General features: G+C 43.3%; 1 protein-coding gene across 1 annotated transcript in view; it reads left to right on the top strand.

Annotated features, from left to right (window-relative positions):
• Nucleotides 1-18,097, top strand: part of TTC33 (tetratricopeptide repeat domain 33) — a 711,292-nt gene that overhangs the window by 490,784 nt on the left and 202,411 nt on the right. Inside the window, exon 4 of the mRNA XM_069221386.1 lies at nt 15,200-15,331. Coding sequence (XP_069077487.1) covers nt 15,200-15,331 — 132 coding nt within the window. The remainder of the gene's footprint in view (nt 1-15,199; nt 15,332-18,097) is intronic.

Here is an 18,097-nt window from a genome sequence, read left to right as displayed (position 1 = left end):
TTGGTGTGGCGGACTTTTGTTGTTGTCGGGTTTTTGGCGGTTTGCCAGTTGCGGGTCAGAATGAGCGTGGCGGTTTACCGCGGCGGTGTTATGGCGGTCTTCTGACCGGCGGTAAGCGACTTTTACTGCCGAGGTCAGAATGACCACCTGAGACACCATTGCTTGCTGAATCAACCAGGCAAGACTATGTAGGAAGCTGTGGACCCGGCGTAGTGGACGCTGTAAAGCGTGACATGAAGGGCGCCACTGCAGTAACTGCTGTCAGTGGCACAGGCCCTCCATAATAGATCATTCACGTATAAAGAAATAACCTGTCCCGCCAACATGAGTCATCACGGTTACCCTGCTAGATGGGGGATATCGGATCTCTGAGCGCCCATCTGAAGGTGCATCCTGAACGGAACTGATCTATGGTTTGCTTGTAGTGTTTATTGCTAATGACAAAATTATGTGAGGAATTCAAAATACGGAGATTACATGCTCTGCAAGTTGATGGGAGTCTTTTTAGCATAATTGGGATGCTGAAGTGGGTGGGGGAAATGTTGGGGTTACGTCATGTTGCTGCTGCAGATGTGCCTTATACGGAGTCATTGTATGATGATCAAACACATATACACACCACTGTCATAGGCTTTATCCGTGAAATACCAAATCGGCAGTCCCACAGCTCGGGTACTGTGTGTCTCCTGACCTGAAATGTAAGGGAACTCAGTAACCCCGCAAAACTCAGCAAGTACTGGCCTACCTTGATAGACATTACATACAGATCTCTTTCCCACAGGAAACACACTTGATACGCACATTGAGAGAGCAGTAAGAGTGCCACCGCCAATCAGACGTTATCATACACACGTTTTAGTCTCGTCGTTTTCAACTAATATAATATTGAGGAACTGATCGATGGACTTTCTAAGATGGCGACCGTATATTAATTAACACCGTGGATGCGGACCAGCCTCTTTTTTGTACTTTTTTGTATTTTTCCAGATAACTGCCTTCCAGTCACACATTACCTTTTGGGTGATGGGCTGTGCATTTAATATAACCAAACAAGGATTAGGGTGGTTAGAATTGGTTGATGACCTTACAATCACTATTTGCTCGTGTTTCTTATTTCATGAATTACGCACGAACTTTAGCGCCGCGCGTTATTGGCCGGTTTGTCGCTGTTCTAGGCTTTGCGAGGAATTACTGCCCTCTCATAATTCTCCTATCAGGAGGATGTATTGCCTTCTCTTTACATTGATACCCGGACAACCTGCCATCTTTTATGAATGCCGGTTGTGAATTTAAAGATGGCGCCCATCTTTTGATGACTACCTTCATATAAATGTGCCCATTGAAAAGGAGGAGTCCTTCTTCTATTACGCTCCCTCCTTTAAAATACGAGTCTCAGAGGCATTGGCTTTTGGAAGCCGTTACCGAAGGACCGACTATAGGACAACATACTATTTGTAAAGGTAAATTAGGGACAGTATATAGGGGGGATTTCCCCAGTAGATACTTCATACTTAAGAAGCCACTTACGAATAGTGTTTGTTTTTACTTCTTTGGACTCTGCAGACATTGTGGGGAGCTTTAAACTTACTTATTTCTCCCATTTGGATTAATATACTGAACCCTTCTCACTTTGGTTCATCTTAGGCACCCTATATTTGGATGTCAGGTTCACTTTGGACCTTTAGAGACATTTTTCAAAAGTGGAGACCTCTAATCACAGGTCAGTGAGACTGCTGGATTAAACTAAACACAAAATACCTTTGGTTCTATTTTTTGAACAAGGTATAGTTATGGTTCCCTCTCTTACAGATTCTTCGTGATTTTTTGAATAACTTTGGACTAACATTTCTACTTGAAACAACGAAAGTTCAAAAAGAGAAAGGTATAAAATCCAATATATCTTTTCAGTTATCAATATACCCACTTGGGGTTACAGCTCTAAATTAAATCACTAACTATCCACAATATTCGATCTTCTGTGGCAATCTTCACAAACTCTGGATCTTTTGAACGGAACACAATAAGTATGCATGAGGTCATTTTGCCTATTGGTGTCTTCCACACATTATCTTGGTCTTACACCTCCCTCATTCCCTTCTTCACTTCTTTTGGCGTAGATACATTTTCTGATATTAAGTGAGGGTATCTAGAAGTATGGTTTCTGTTTGCTTTTAATACACTTAAGAACTGGTAACATCTATTTATGGTATCATGGTGTATCTTATCACTGAGGTTTTTACAATTTTATGACACTTATATCGACATTCCCATGCCGATATACTGTGGGATATTGTTATGTTTAGGTTATTATTTTGGATATTAGCGGTATAATAGGTACAAACAAACTATTTAATATTTGTTTTTATCAGCCTTGATAAAGTCCCTAGCAGGACGAAATACGCGTCGGCTGAATTTGGAGGAACCGGACAATCCTTCTTTCTGTTGGATGAAGATAAATCCTTCCGCTTCCTAATCATCAGAGTGGATAGTTTCCAACCCTAAAACTTATCTGTTGGACTTTGAATGATCATAGTAGGGGATGAACCACTCTTTTGTCGATTTAACACATACATCTGTCTAATTTCTGGAGAACTCTTTCATGTATGGATAGGTTATTTGTTATGAAACTCTAGTTGTATTGTTAAAAAATTCCATTGAAACAATATTTTTTTTTGTTACGCATTAAATTCAATGTTCATGATTTATCTATTAAAAATGTTCTGCTTTTTTAACTTTTCAATTATTATACATTTCACTGATACCACCTTTTGTGGAAATTCATACTACGTTTCTCCTATACGTTTAAGTGAGTAATGACTACTTGAATATTGCTAATAGAGGGATACTATTTTTTGTGTGCTCCATTCTCACTTCTCCATAGATTTTACACTGACCTATGGAATATTTTGCGCACCCTGCCACCAGCGGTGATCCTCTGGGGAGGGGACTTAACCATAACATTAGATACACAAAATGACAGGTCGACAGGGGTTGCGAGTCACAACTGTCGCTCTGCAAAAATACTCAAGAAAGCCATGGCAGACTTTAATATGGTAGATGTCTGGAGGTTGCATAACAAGGAAGCGCGGGAGGGCACAATATGCGTCCACGGTGCATGCTAACTACTTGCTGGTGTCAGAAGAAGCAAGCCTGTGGGTAACAAAAGTCCAGCACCTGGCATGGATGCTCTCCGATCACAAACCAGTGAGTCTAGATATCACAATTCGCACGCTGTCGTTCAGACCATACACATGGCGTTTCAGAATACAGTGCTACTAGACCAAGTATACAGGGACACAATAGGACATGCCATACATGAGTACTTTGATACCAACAAAGACTCAGTGACAAAGCGGGCACCCTCTGTGAGGCCTTTAAGGCTACAATGTGTGGGGGTCTGCATTGGGACAAAATTGGGACTACTCAGGGATATACACACCCAGCTGGGTAGGACTGAGAGTGATATCCAGCAGCTGGAATAGGGGATCTCCCAGCGTTATCATGCATCCAGGACCATATTAGTGAATATCAGGACACTGTTGTTCCGGAGATACATAAAATTCCCGTCGGTATGCGGCTAGGGCATATGGAGAAGGGGGTGCCCTAACTACGAAAAGCCAGGAGTGCTCAGCAAGTAACCAAAATAAAAGGTTGCACCGGCCGGGAGCACTGGGATGCAGAAGGGATTTTGAAAGTCTTTGCAGCCTCTTATGGGTCACTATACCCCTCTCCTGACAGAGCAAATAAGCCAAATATTGTGGGGTTCTTGAAAGATGTAACCCTGGTGTGGCTATCGGGTGCCCAGCGGGAGTATCTCTTGAGGCCCATAGATCTGGACAAGGTCCATAATTTCGATACTGACTCTACCAAACATAAAATCACCTTGCCCTGACAGACTTGTTGGGACATTCTATAAGGCATACGCTGCACAGGTGATCCCCCACCTTTATAATATGTATGACGAAGCCTACCCAAGAGGGGAACTCCCTGCAGATCTGAGGGAAGACCTTATTGTAGTGCTGCTCAAAAAAGACAAGGAACCAGATCAGTGCAGGTTGTATCGCCCTTTGTCCTTAATAAATAACAATGTGAAAATACTGGGAAAGATAATAGCAAATCGCCTTCAGCCCCTCATGCCATATCTGGTTCTCCCTGACCCAATCGTGCTTCATCCAAAATCACTCCACCACCCACAATCTGTGTATGTTGTTTGCACTGCTACATCGCTTGTACCCCTAACTGAGGTGGCTGTGGTATTATTGGATGTCACCAAGGTCTTCGACTCTATAAAATGACCTTACATGTTCGTGATATTGGAGCGAATTGGCTTGCCCAATATGTATCTCCAATGGATTAAACTACTATAGAGCAGTCCGACGGCACGGATTCAAGTAAATCAGTATATGTCAAGTTTGGTGTCTATACAATGCGGGACAAGGCATGGATGCCCATTGTCCCCACTTTGGTTTGCTCTGGTGGTGGAGCCACTGGCCTGCATTATACGGCAGAGGCATACAGAAGCGGTGCTTCGATTTTGCAGCGTCCGGTCGGAGTGTCACTTTATGCCAATAACATGGTAGTGTATGTAAGAAACCCCTCAACCCAGCTGACAGTTATACTCAGGGAATACATAAGATTCGAAGGACACTGTGGGCTCAGTATCAATTGGGAGAAATCCTTGATCTTGCCACTGATGACCCAAACGACGTCAATACTTCTGTAATACCTGCTTAAATGGTGCATGAATGCTGTGAAATATTTACGTATATGGATACACAGGGGCCCTAAAGTGGTCTGGCAGGCCAACTACGGTGCATCTTTGTTAAAACTAGAGGGCCTGGTGGAGCGCTGGATAAAAATGCCACTGTCCTTTACAGATAGAGTGGTGATAATAAAGATGGTGGTGCTACCCCGCTTTCTGTGTCTGTTTAACAATATCCCTATCATACTAACCGGCAGGTTTTTCAGGCTCCTTAGAGCGCAATTGCTCAAGCTAATATGGGCAGGGAAGCAGCCAAGACTGAGATGGCAAACCCTGGCGCTTCCGCATGAAAAAGGCGGCTTTATAGTACTGGACCTACAATTATATTACTTATGTGCGCAAGCGCAACATGCACACTACTGGTACCGCGCGTCCAGATATATACCTCATCTGGCTGTAGAGGTGGAAGAAGTGCATCCTATGCTATTGCGACATGTGCTGCCACAAACAAGTAGAGACGCGCCTCACACAGAGATTAGCACAATAGAATGCACAATTGTAGCCTGGCATGCACTGGGGCACGGGCAGGATGAATGCCCTTGTATGCCCCGGTATTACCCTTAGAGTGTCACCCGGTGCTGTCGGTCATACATGAGCCAAGGGCGCTGACCCTGCTGAAATCAGTAGGAATTGTCACCATGGAAGATCTCTACCCGGGTGGGACCTTTGTGGGCCTGGCAGATTTGCAACACATGCACAATGCCACATCACTTTTTAATTTCTTTTATCAAAGCCTCACACATGCCATAAAGGGCCTATACTCGACATTCCCGGCTGAGACCCCAGCATTGGAAGCGCAACATACCCTACTTACGAGCCCAGATAGGAGACAATCAATAAATTATATGCAGCCACACAGAATGATGCCCCATTATCGACTGACAAAGCCCTAGCATGCATGTCGACCTCTCAACTCCCCTGGCACAAGACAACTGGAAATACTGCTGCTCACTAACTAGCTGCCTCACCTCTAACTGCAACCTGCGCATCATCCACCACACATATTTGCACCAGATGTATTTTCCGCCACTTAAAATTTAAAATGCAACGATATGGACTACGGGCAGACAGATGATGTGCTCGATGTGGGTTGATAGGAGCGGGATTCGTACACTTGGCATGGGAGTGCCCCCGGATAAGGGAGTACTGGGCAGAAGTGGTAGACACATTGTGTTACATAATCGCGGGGCCAGTGCAATGTACAATTCAGATGTGTCTGCTGGACATGGTGATATCATTGCAGCCGGTGGCACGCCGATTCACAGCAATAGCACTGCTACTGGCCAAACGACAAGTGGCAATACACTGGGGGGGGGAAGCGCATACCCCACACATGCAAAGTGGCTGAAAGAAGTGACTTATTGTAAAGATGTTCTAGAAACTTATGCAGAGGAACTGCCCATAGCATCCCGTCCTTAAAATATATGGACCCCTTTCACAAACTATTTGCTAAGCAGACAGGGAGCTGTGCCGCTCACACCATGAAAGTGGGACTAAAAGTTACACAGCACAATATTCGTGATCGAAGGTACTGAATCCATGTATTTGTGTGCATTCTATCACTTATACTGTTTTATGTCTATTATGGTATGTACTGCAATGTTAGCTGACAGCTTGATGTTTTGTTTCTTTTGTATATGATGAAAAAAACGAATTAAAAAACAACCAAAAAACTTTTCGAAGAAGTTCTGTAATTGTGTGACTAGGAGTCCAAACGTCTGAAAATGTTCAGAATTGTTTTTTTACTTCAAGCCATCTGTTCGACTTGCAAGTAGGGTCTATACACCCCAATACATGTCCACAACAAAGTGTCAAGTGAAAGCTGCTTGTGAGATTTGTCTACAGTAGCATCAACCACTTTCCTCAACAAGGCTGGCCATGCTCCTGAGAAAATACTAGAAAGATGTTTCACAGTTTACAGTTATTCTTCTGGTTTTCTCACAGGCGTTTGAAGCTTCTGCCTCCAGGTCTGTCAGCAAAGTGGCCTAGTTCCTGTCACGGGGAGGTGCTTTCTGGAAAAACGTATTCCTGGGTCCCTCTGACCACAGAAACAGAAACATGCCCTACTCACTGCCCTCTGTCCCTAAACCACACCTAAGGCTGGCCCCATTACTATCCCCATGGACCAAAGAAAACACCCACCTCCTAGGGCCAAGTGGTCCATGCTCCCATGCAGTCTGTGTCTTTCCTTTTTTGAGGTGGATCTCCCTTCTCAAAAGAATCTTGGTGTTGGTTGTCATATGTTACTTGGGTGGGTTTCCCGATTTCCCTCATTTTCTTGTGGGTTTGTAATTCAAGCTACTAACTTTTTTGATCAGCCCCAGGGATATTAGATCAGTCAGGAATGTGAACGGCCTCATGCACACACAGCTGCTAAACTTCAGAGAGGTTGCCTTTAATAATTTAAAACATGTATAAATAGAGGTAAGCAAAATATGATGATTGCACAGATTTTATCATAGTGCATTGCTTGGACAATGCAAATGTTAGGTTTGTTGCACATTCCTAACTGATGTTAGCGGTTTAGATTTTTGTTATCTAAGTGATACTTTTAAAAGCAAACCATGCATGTTATGTTTATATTTAAAAGATGAAACAATATTTCATTCTCTCCTTTACTCCATAATTGAACTTTTTGAAACTATGCACAATTTGAGTTGATTTGTCAGCATGCCAGTTACAGCACTTCATTCTTTTGAGATCTAAGAAGGTCTAAGCTATTCCAGAAGTCAAATACCATGTTTCAGGAGTGAATAAAATTGGAACATGAAGTGTAGACCTCCCAACATTCTAACACTATGAATACATTTTAAGTTCAAGCAACTTCTAGTAGTTTATGTACGGCAAGTGAATCATATAAGTCAAAATAAGATTGTAAGTGTGCCTGTGTGAAAAGGATGTTGAAACACCCATCCATATTTTCCTCTTATGGCCCCTCATTTTCTGTTTGAGTGAAGCTTGACTTCTATATGGGCCTAAAATAAGAAGGTTTGGGGGGAGCTTGACACTATTTATGATAACATTTGGTCAGTTGGTTCTCTTTGGGGAGGTACAGTTAATGAAGTGATACCAGCAGCAGAGTAATTGAGATATTTATGAAAAATGTATTACATACTTTTTGTAAAGTGCTACACCTCACCTAGTGGTGTCTCAAAGTGCTTTGCTAACTATTTTGTGGGATGTAGGAAAATGCATTGTGGAGCTAGGTGATGAGAAGCAGGGGTGTAACAGGGAAACCTGTCATCAAAGATGTACCAAGAATATGACAAACTCTTACAAAGACTGAGCCCTGGAAGATAACAGTGAAAAAGCCAAGCTTATCTTATACATCCAGCTACCCTGGGCTTTGAGTACCATCTGAGGAAGCATGACTTGAAGAGGCCTGGATTAAATGAATGAGGGGGAGAAAAGAAGAATCTTTAGGATTTTCTAAATTTAGCGCCCCCCCCCTTAAGTTTCAGATGTAGTAGTCAGGTCCCCCACAGAGGAGAACCTAAAGCATAATCTCTTCTGTCCAGCAGATAAAGTCATCAAGAGATATTGGCTGGTCGAGCAGGTGTTTTTTCAATAGAAAAGAGGTGTACATCTTTGTGAGATAGTTTGGTAATCACATATAGAGTGTATGTTGTGCTACACAAAGAGTTTTGAGGGTCATTCTTTCTTTTACTGGATGCTGTTTGATTGGGTTTCCAGACCAGAGTTATGTGCTTGTGTCATGTAAAATAAAGTACAGGCAGGCTATACGGTGTTAAACTCTCTAGAGTTTTAGAGAGAATCATGGGTAAGGTTTTAAATAAGACTTTTCAGTAATCGAGGTTAGGTATAACAACAGCAAGGTTTGGTGAGATTTTCTGAGAGCACTGAAGTAACAGCAGAATCCCTTTCAGTAGAAATAAGACAGTAGACTGCCGTTTTTGAGAACATGCTCAGTTAGGAGTAAATTAAACATCACCATCCACTCGTATCCCCAAATTACCTACTTTATCCACAGGGTTGGAAAAGACTACAGGCCAAGATAAATGGAAGAAGGAAGTTTCCATTGCCCAGGAGCAAGATTTCAGTTTTGTCACCCTTGAGGCTAAGCCATTTATTCTTCTTCCAGTAGTAAACCTGCAGAGGCAGTGATATAGGTGGTGGAGGATGCCATGTTCATTGTCAAACTTCAAGCTTAGCTGTAAGTCATCTTTGTATATTTGGTAACCATGCTTGTAGGTGTCTAAGATCACAGCAGTGAATGTAGCCATGTAAGCATTGGGTCGAGCGCACTTGCTGACAAGGCAGAGCCTGTGCCCTGCCCCATTTGATATGCGCTGTTCTTGAGATGATGGTGCTTAGCTTCACTTGACAGAAGGAGTGACACACACCATCACAGTACAGTTAATCTGATATGGACTAAGTGTCAGTGTATAGATTAGCACCTGAAAGTCAAAGACGGGTGAGCGATCCAACCGGATGAATGTACTGGAGTGCTCTGGTTGCGGGAGATGTGCAGGTCTTTCCTGATGGTTGCCATACCCTGATGGGGATTAAAAGCCTCTTATCAGGCCATGTGGTTCCAAGTGTATTGGCAGTTGCCAGGTGATGACTGTTTTAAGTGCCTTGGTCACTCAAGGTAGGTAGGCCTGAGGTGAGTCTATAGTTGGATAGATTTTGTGGGCCAACATTTGGTTTCATTGGACGTGGAGTGATGATTGAAAGTTTGCAGGCTTAAGTGATGGCTCCAATGAAAATGGAGGAATTTACTAGACTGATGATGATTGGTGTCAGAATAATGAAGCTAAAGTTGATGATTTTGGCATTTTCATATATCCCAAGAAAGGGAAGCTTTCTTGTAAGAGCTAATGATATTGTTCATATTGGCTTCAGAGATTTGTGCTAGCTTGGAGAGTGATGATGTGCAGGAAAATTTAGAAGAGCGAAGACTAGAGACTGCAGACTGTGGTGGCAGTGGTAATGCAAACCTACAGAGCATCATTGTTTATGGAAAATGACTGGCGAGTGTCACAAAGATCTATTGGTGAGGCTGGTATGGTCATGACAATCTGACAGACACCACCTAAAGATTCGAAATCGCTTTTTTAATTAAGTTTTATGAATTCTCAGTGCATGTCTGAAAGTGTTTTTTCATAGCACTTACTGAAGCTGATTTGTAGTCGTTGGAGTGTACCTGACAGGCTGTGTGATCAGAACATAAATTACTGTTAAAACTGTTGGTGAAAGCTTTAAAAGAACGAGGGGGTGTGACAAAAGTATAAGTTCAAACAAGCCAGTTACAGCATTTCAGCACATCCTACAACAAGGTCTTTTGTTTTATATGCATGTACATCATATAACAGAGCTCTTTTATTTTATATGCTTTTACTAAAGGCTTATATCAGATTAGCTTTTATTAAATTTGTATGCTTTTGAATTTTGTTGTTTTACTGCCTGATAAATCTAATTTCTTAAATTCATTGCTTAGTATGGAGCTCTGTATAAATTGATTTACAGTATTCAAACAAGCATTTTCAATGCAACGGGTCCCGCATTTGCTCGAGTTAGAGCTATTAGCGTTGTAAAGAAAAAAAAATGCAGCAAGATCGCGCTATGTAAAATGCAGCGCGATCGTGCTGCGTGGAAAATAAACAGATAAAGTAGTCCGGACCCCAGGCTGAAAACATCGAGCCTCGCATGTTTTTAGTAGAATACCAGTGCTGTGTAGGTGGGCTAAACACCGGAAAAGGCATGACGTATGCATGCCTTTCACAAATGAAAGCAAACTGATTTTAAAAGGCAAGCCCACGAACCAATGTAAGTGACTGACGTGACATGGGTGTGGTTTGAAGCCCAAAGAGATATTACAGAATGGAGGCAGCGCTTTGCGCTCGCCCACAAAAAGGATATGAGTACAGAGAGTTACTAGTCTGGTGCATAGTAGTAGGAGCAGCAGGAGATTGATCCCAGTTAGGAGGCGGAAGTAGAAGAATATACTTGTTTGCATGAAGCCGACTTGGAGTATAAAAACGGAGAAGGAAATGAATCCAAATAGATGGGCATTTAGCTTTGGTGCGGTATGTGGGCCCATTTATTAGTGGCCTTGGGAAGGGGGTGACAGACGGATGTGCTGGGCTGATGAGCAGAACTTTGGGCCTATCAGCACTGTGACAATTCCAGCTATTTGCCATTTTCTGGTGGCCCTCTTGCTATTTTGCAGTTGTGTTGTATAATATTTGTTGGTATCCCTAATGTGATTGAATTTGGTATGTAATTGATGAATTTAGAAATTTCCCAGTTGTATAAAGAGCCTTATTTAATGTTAATATTCATTTAATGTTTAATGGATATGAAATTAATTATATCTCAGTTTTACTAGGACCTTACTGTTTAATGGACTTGTACTAACAGCGGACAGCCCGTCCGCCACATTTGTGACAGTGTATACCACCCACCAAACTCTTAATATAACCTTTCACCTATTACCTGGAGGCCAGCCAGTCATGGTGGCAGTTTGTAAATATTGCAGCTACTGTGGTTGCAAACTTTAACTAAGGTTTTGATAGATTTCTCTGTGCCAACGAATTTTGGGTAGCACAGTGAAGAAATGCCAGTGATTGATTAGCACAAGCTCAATACAACTAGTAAACCATTCAGTATGTTACTGTGTGTGTTAATTCCATGCTGTTGTCTAACATACGACGTCATGATCCAACCCTTTTTGCTATGTTTAAATTACAATGTAGGAGGCTGGCCTGGCTTGTAGTGGGTACCAAGGGGTACTTACACTCTGTACCAGGTCCAGTTATCCCTTATTAGTGTAGAAGAGGTGTTTCTAGCAGCTTAGGCTGATAGAAGGTAGCTATAGCAGAGCAGCTTAGGCTGAACTAGGAGACATGCAAAGCTCCTACTATACCACTAGTGTCATATGCACAATATCATAAGAAAACACAATACACAGATATACTAAAAATAAAAGTACTTTATTTGTATGACAATATGCCAAAAGTATCTCAGTGAGTACCCTCAGTATGAGGATGCCAAATATACACAAGATATATGTACACAATACCAAAAATATGCAGTAATAGCAAAAGGAAGTAATGCAAGCAATGTAAAGTTGCAGTAGATTGCAATAGGAGCACATAGGTATAGGGGCAACACAAACCTTATACTCCAAAAGTGGAATGCGAACCACGAATGGACCCCAAACCTATGTGAGCTTGTAGAGGGTCTCTGGGACTGTAAGAAAACAGTGAGGGTTAGAAAAATAGCCCTCCCCAAGACCCTGAAAAGTAGGTGTAAAGTGCATCTATATTCCCCAGAGAGCACAGAAGTCGTGATAGGGGAATTCTGCAAGGAAGACCAACACCAGCAAAGCAACCAAAGTAGATTTCCGGACGAGAGTACCTGTGGAACAAGGGGACCAAGTCCAAGAGTCGCGACAAAGTCGAGAGTGGGCAGATGCCCAGAAAATGCCAGCTGAGGGTGCAAAGAAGCTGCCACCGGAAGGTAGAAGCTGTGGATTCTGCAAGAACGAAGAGGACTAGGAACTTCCCCTTTGGAGGATGGATGTCCCACGTCGTGAAGAAGCTTGCAGAGGTGTTCCCATGCATAAAGACCGCAAACAAGCCTTGCTAGCTGCAAGGGTCGCGATTAGGGTTTTTGGATGCTGCTGTGGCCCAGGAGGGACCAGGATGTCGCCACTTGGATGAGGAGACAGAGGGGACGCCCAGCAAATCAGGGAGCCCTCAAAGAAGCAGGCAGCACCCACAGAAGTACCGGAACAGGCACTTGGAAGAGGAGTGAACCGGAGCTCACCCAAAGACACAAAAGGGAGTCCCACGACGCCGGAGGACAACTCAGAAGGTTGTGCACTGCAGGTTAGAGTGTTGGGGACCCAGGCTTGGCTGTGCACAAAGGAAATCCTGGAGGAGTGCACAGGAGCTGGAGCAGCTCCAAATCACGCGGTACCCAGCAATGCAGTCTAGCGTGGGGAGGCAAGGACTTACCGCCACCAAACTTGGACTGAAGAGTCACTGGACTGTGGGAGTCACTTGGACAGAGTTGCTGAGTTCCAGGGACCACGCTTGTCGTGCTGAGAGGGGACCCAGAGGACCGGTGATGCAGTCTTTTGTTGCCTGCGGTTGCAGGGGGAGGATTCCGTCATCCCACGGGAGATTTCTTCAGAGCTCTAGGTGCAGAGAGGAGGCAGGCTACCCCCAGAGCATGCACCACCAGGAAACAGTCCAGAAGGCGGCAGGATCAGCGATACAAGGTTGCAGTAGTCGTCTTTGCTACTTTGTTGCGGTTTTGCAGGCGTCCTGAGCAGTCAGCGGTCGATCCTTTGGCAGAAGGTGAAGAGAGAGATGCGGAGGAACTCTGATGAGCACTTGCATACGTTATCTGAAGAATTCCCCAAAGCAGAGACCCTAAATAGCCAGAAAGGGAGGTTTGGCTACCTAGGAAGGAGGATAGGCTAGTAACACAGGTAAGAGCCTATCGGAAGGAGCCTCTGATGTCACCTGCCGGCACTGGCCACTCAGAGCAGTCCAGTGTGCCAGCAACACCTCTGTTTCCAAGATGGCAGAGGTCTGGGGCACACTGGAGGAGCTCTGGGCACCTCCCCTGGGAGGTGCAGGTCAGGGGAGTGGTCACTCCCCTTTTCTTTGTCCAGTTTCGCGCCAGAGCAGGGCTGGGGGATCCCTGAACCGGTGTAGACTGGCTTATGCAGAGATGGGCACCATCTGTGCCCATCAAAGCATTTCCAGAGGCTGGGGGAGGCTACTCCTCCCCAGCCCTGACACATTTTTCCAAAGGGAGAGGGTGTAGCACCCTCTCTCTGAGGAAGTCCTTTGTTCTGCCTTCCTGGGCCAGGCCTGGCTGGACCCCAGGAGGGCAGAAACCTGTCTGAGGGGTTGGCAGCAGCAGCAGCTGCAGTGAAACCCCGGGAAAGGCAGTTTGGCAGTACCCAGGTCTATGCTAGAGACTCGGGGGATCATGGAATTGTCTCCCCAATGCCAGAATAGCATTGGGGTGACAATTCCATGATTTTAGACATGTTACATGGCCATGTTCGGAGTTACCATTGTGACGCTATACATAGGTAGTGACCTATGTATAGTGCACACGTGTAATGGTGTCCCCGCACTCACAAAGTCCGGGGAATTTGCCCTGAACGATGTGGGGGCACCTTGGCTAGTGCCAGGGTGCCCACACACTAAGTAACTTAGCACCCAACCTTCACCAGGTGAAGATTAGACATATAGGTGACTTATAAGTTACTTAAGTGCAGTGGTAAATGGCTGTGAAATAACGTGGACGTTATTTCACTCAGGCTGCAGCGGCAGGCCTGTGTAAGAATTGTCAGAGCTCCCTATGGGTGGCAAAAGAAATGCTGCAGCCCATAGGGATCTCCTGGAACCCCAATACCCTGGGTACCTCAGTACCATATACTAGGGAATTATAAGTGTGTCCCAGTATGCCAATGTGAATTGGTGAAATTGGTCTCTAGCCTGTTAGTGACAATTTGGAAAGCAAAGAGAGAGCATAACCACTGAGGGTCTGGTTAGCAGAGCCTCAGTGAGACAGTTAGGCATAACACAGGTAACACATACAGGGCACACTTATGAGCACTGGGTCCCTGGCTGGCAGGGTCCCAGTGACACATACACTAAAACAACATATATACAGTGAAATATGGGGGTAACATGCCAGGCAAGATGGTACTTTCCTACACACTTGCATTATAGATTAGAAGTGTAGACTCAGGATTGAGGTGGGTTGACAATATTTTTTCAGATACTCTGGTTTTCTGCGGTTTTAGTCACTTTGGGTGACATTTAAACAAGTGATCAGAAGGTAACGTTTAAATAACTATGTTTACAACCATCTCACTATGATAACTAATTTCCCGTCCCAGACTTTCATTAATCAGATTCCTGCTTTCTGGGACTTGTAGGCTTTATGCATTTTAGTTGACACGATTGAACTATCCCATCTAAAAACAATTATTTGTAAAAGAAAAGTACAAAACTGGAAGAGATGTGATCTTGTGACATGGAGTCCTAAGTAGCCTTGGCTCAGTGTTGGGTGAAAAATCATTAGATTGAAGGCTAACCTTCTACCTTGGAATTTATGTCCATATCTAAGTCCATACCTATGGCCAGTATCACTAGGAGAACTGTTTTCAGTCCTGGGTTTACCATTACAAATGCTGTGCATTCTGGGAGTTGGTATCTTCATTCAGTTCAATTAAACGATTTAGGTGTATTCATCTTAAAAATGTAATTTGTAAATGAAAAGTTCTGGACTGGGGAAAGTGTGTCCTCGTGGCCTAGAGACGTGTGATAAACCTTTTATTTGCTAAATTAGGAGGACGTCACACATAAATGCTAATTCTTTGTTCTGCACTTCCCCATTTAAGGAGGTCTATTACTAATCTGTAATTTATTGCATTAACAGGTGTTGCTGTGTCTGCATGAAATGTTCCCAGCAGTGCAAACTGCTAACTTGGCGATTGCGCGGAATCCACTGTGCTGGGAAGCCTGGCAGACCCTGGGGAGAGCACAGCTTGGCTTAGGAGAAATCACGATGGTAAGGAGCGGATGTGGCCGGTTATGTGTTTTAACTTTTAGGTTCGGTGGGCGCCGATGCCAAGCACTGTCAGTCTGCTTTCTATGTCTACCAGTCATGGAGATATAAGGTATGATATACAGGACTTAAACAGTACCTCCCCTTGGCGCAGGCAAAATAGTTCAGTGGGCATACGTGTCTGTTTCCATGTTGGCACTGCTATCACCACCTCGAGACACTTCTTTCCAGTGATTTACGAGTCTGACTCTATGGCGTGAGTTTGTTCTGCAGCAGTGAATTTAGACAATCATAAATCGGCCTGGTTCTTAAACTGTCTCGCACCGTTCTTAATCACAAGTTTATTACTGTATTTTACAACCTCATCTTCTTTGGGGAACCATATGTTTAATTAATTGAAAGCTGAAACTGAAATTATATTTGACTTCCAATCTGGCATTTCAGATCTCCGTGTATAAATGAAACATAGCATCATTCTAGAGTAAGTGAGATCGGATTCGCCCACCAAAAAAAAGTCACAACTCATTACAACTGACATACGTATCCTACTGACGCAATCGGCAGGTCCACCCGAAAGGTGCTTCAGTGCTCTTCTAATCTGATTGTGAGTTATACTGGTTCCAACTGGCCACCTGGCATGGAGACAAATTTTGGGCGGCAACTTAAAAATCTAGTCAGTTTCAAATGTCACCACAAAATTCAGGACAAAGGGTAATTTTGCTGACACATCGGAGTAGGCCAGGTGATAATGCCTAAGTGAAGTAAATAGATGGCTGGCATAAGCCAAAGTAGGTTTATATTCTTTGGTTTGTCTATTGCATTGTAGCATTGAACAGACATTTATATGCAACTGGAAGCTATTTCAAGATTTAACAAGCATTTTCAATGCAACAGGTATCGCATTTGCTTAAGTTTAAGCTATTGGTATTGGAAATTAATAATTGGAATTTTCTTGCCACATAAATTGGTCAACCCTGCCTCATAATTTAGTCTTTTCTTTCCATATAATTCCAGTGACCCTGCATATAACTAAAGCAATTCCACTTACCTTCTTCCTCTATCTGCAGCAAAAAATGAAATTGTTGCCATTTAGCATCCAATTTAAATCTGCCATGCTCATTCCAATAGAATACCACTTTCACCCCCCCCCCCCCCCCCCCCCCACCACCTTCTTTTCCCCCCACCATCAGAGTTGCTGGCTAACACAATTCCCCCCAAAAAAACACAAGACTGCCACAGAGGAGTAAGGAGAGAAAAAAACTAGTAGGGTCACCCAAACATATCAAGTGTTCAAACAGTCATGGTGTAATAAGGATGTTAATTATGTTGATAACTGTAATAAGGAGAGAATATTAAAACATATACAATTATCATATAAACCTTTATCAGAAATAAACTTTTGGCATTAGACTGTAATGCTCAAAACAGCCCCTGGAGGGCACTATAACAAAAATATTATTTGTAAGAAACATGGTCATGTAATCATATTGTTAACCCCTAGAGGAGATAACCCCATTAATAAAACAAGAGAAAGTAATGCAGTGTAACCATATACTTAGCCCATACTGGGTGTTTTTAGGGCTAGCAGGCCTACTGCAATGATATTTCAAACAAAACATCTCCCAGTTGTTAAACAAAAGTTGCAGCCATAAGAACACAGATGTTTTTAGAAGGAGTTATTATTTTGGGGTCCCCATTAACCTAGTGTGGCGACCCAGAGAGGATGTAGACAGAAAGAGCGTTTTGAAGGTAGTCCCATTGTCCTAAGACCACCACAGGCACAGTTATGAGCAAAAATGTTTTGTAAAAGTAATGCCCTGCAAAGCATTATGGGACAGGTTTCCATGCCATGAATGTTTTAATATGTTGATATGACTGTAATGCTTTTGAACGGCTCCTAGAGAACACCACAATGAAAATAACATTTGTAAGAAACATGGTCATGTAACTATATAGTTAGCCCCTCGAGGGCATAACCACACAAAAAGAAAATGGCAGAAAGTAATGCAGTGTAATTGAATAATTAGCCTTTATTGGGCATAGTGCAGTACATATATTCAGGGCTAGCAGACCTAAGAAATGTTATTGCAAAGAAGGCCTTTAAAACACAAACTACTCTCAGTTGTAAAAAAAAATTCCAGGTGTGTGAAAACTTAAACAAATACTGAATGGTGGGGAAGTTATTATTTTGGGGTCCCCACTAACCTCGTGTGGGGACCCGTAGATGACCTAAACAGAAATAGTGTGTCATGCTGAATGTTTTGGTGGTGGTCCCATTGTACTAGGACCACCATAGGCTGAGTTATGAGCAAAAAGTTTTATAAAAGTAATGCATTGCAAACCATTATGGGGCGAGCTTTCCAGAGTGCAGTAAATATTGTAATATCGGCTCTCCCCTGTGCCGGGAAAGCCAATTGTGCTTTGAGGATTTCTGTTTTACGGTACACCATTCACCAATTTCAAGTGTTTTAAGGGGAAAGCCACAAGAAATTACTGATTAGGTAAATGTGAACAATGTGACCAGTGCTCCAGTATCACTGATCTAGTTCACGATGTTATGGCTGCTCGCGCTGTTCGCGCCATGGCTGATATGCAGCATGAAGGGGAGAGACACAAAAAATAGTTTGCCCACGCAGAAGTATATCGGCAATCGTGCAATAATCCATGTAACAGTGTGTCAGTATGCCAGGCATGACAAAAACAGCCTCAAGGCGGGACAAACATAAAGCAATTACCAGTGACATCAAGTAATTTTTGAAAGGCAAGCCC

Source organism: Pleurodeles waltl, chromosome 1_1, assembly GCF_031143425.1.
Source record: "Pleurodeles waltl isolate 20211129_DDA chromosome 1_1, aPleWal1.hap1.20221129, whole genome shotgun sequence".
Classification (NCBI taxonomy): Eukaryota; Metazoa; Chordata; class Amphibia; order Caudata; family Salamandridae; genus Pleurodeles; species Pleurodeles waltl.
Note: the sequence above shows the minus strand (reverse complement) of the source record. Positions and strands in the feature narration are given on the sequence as shown.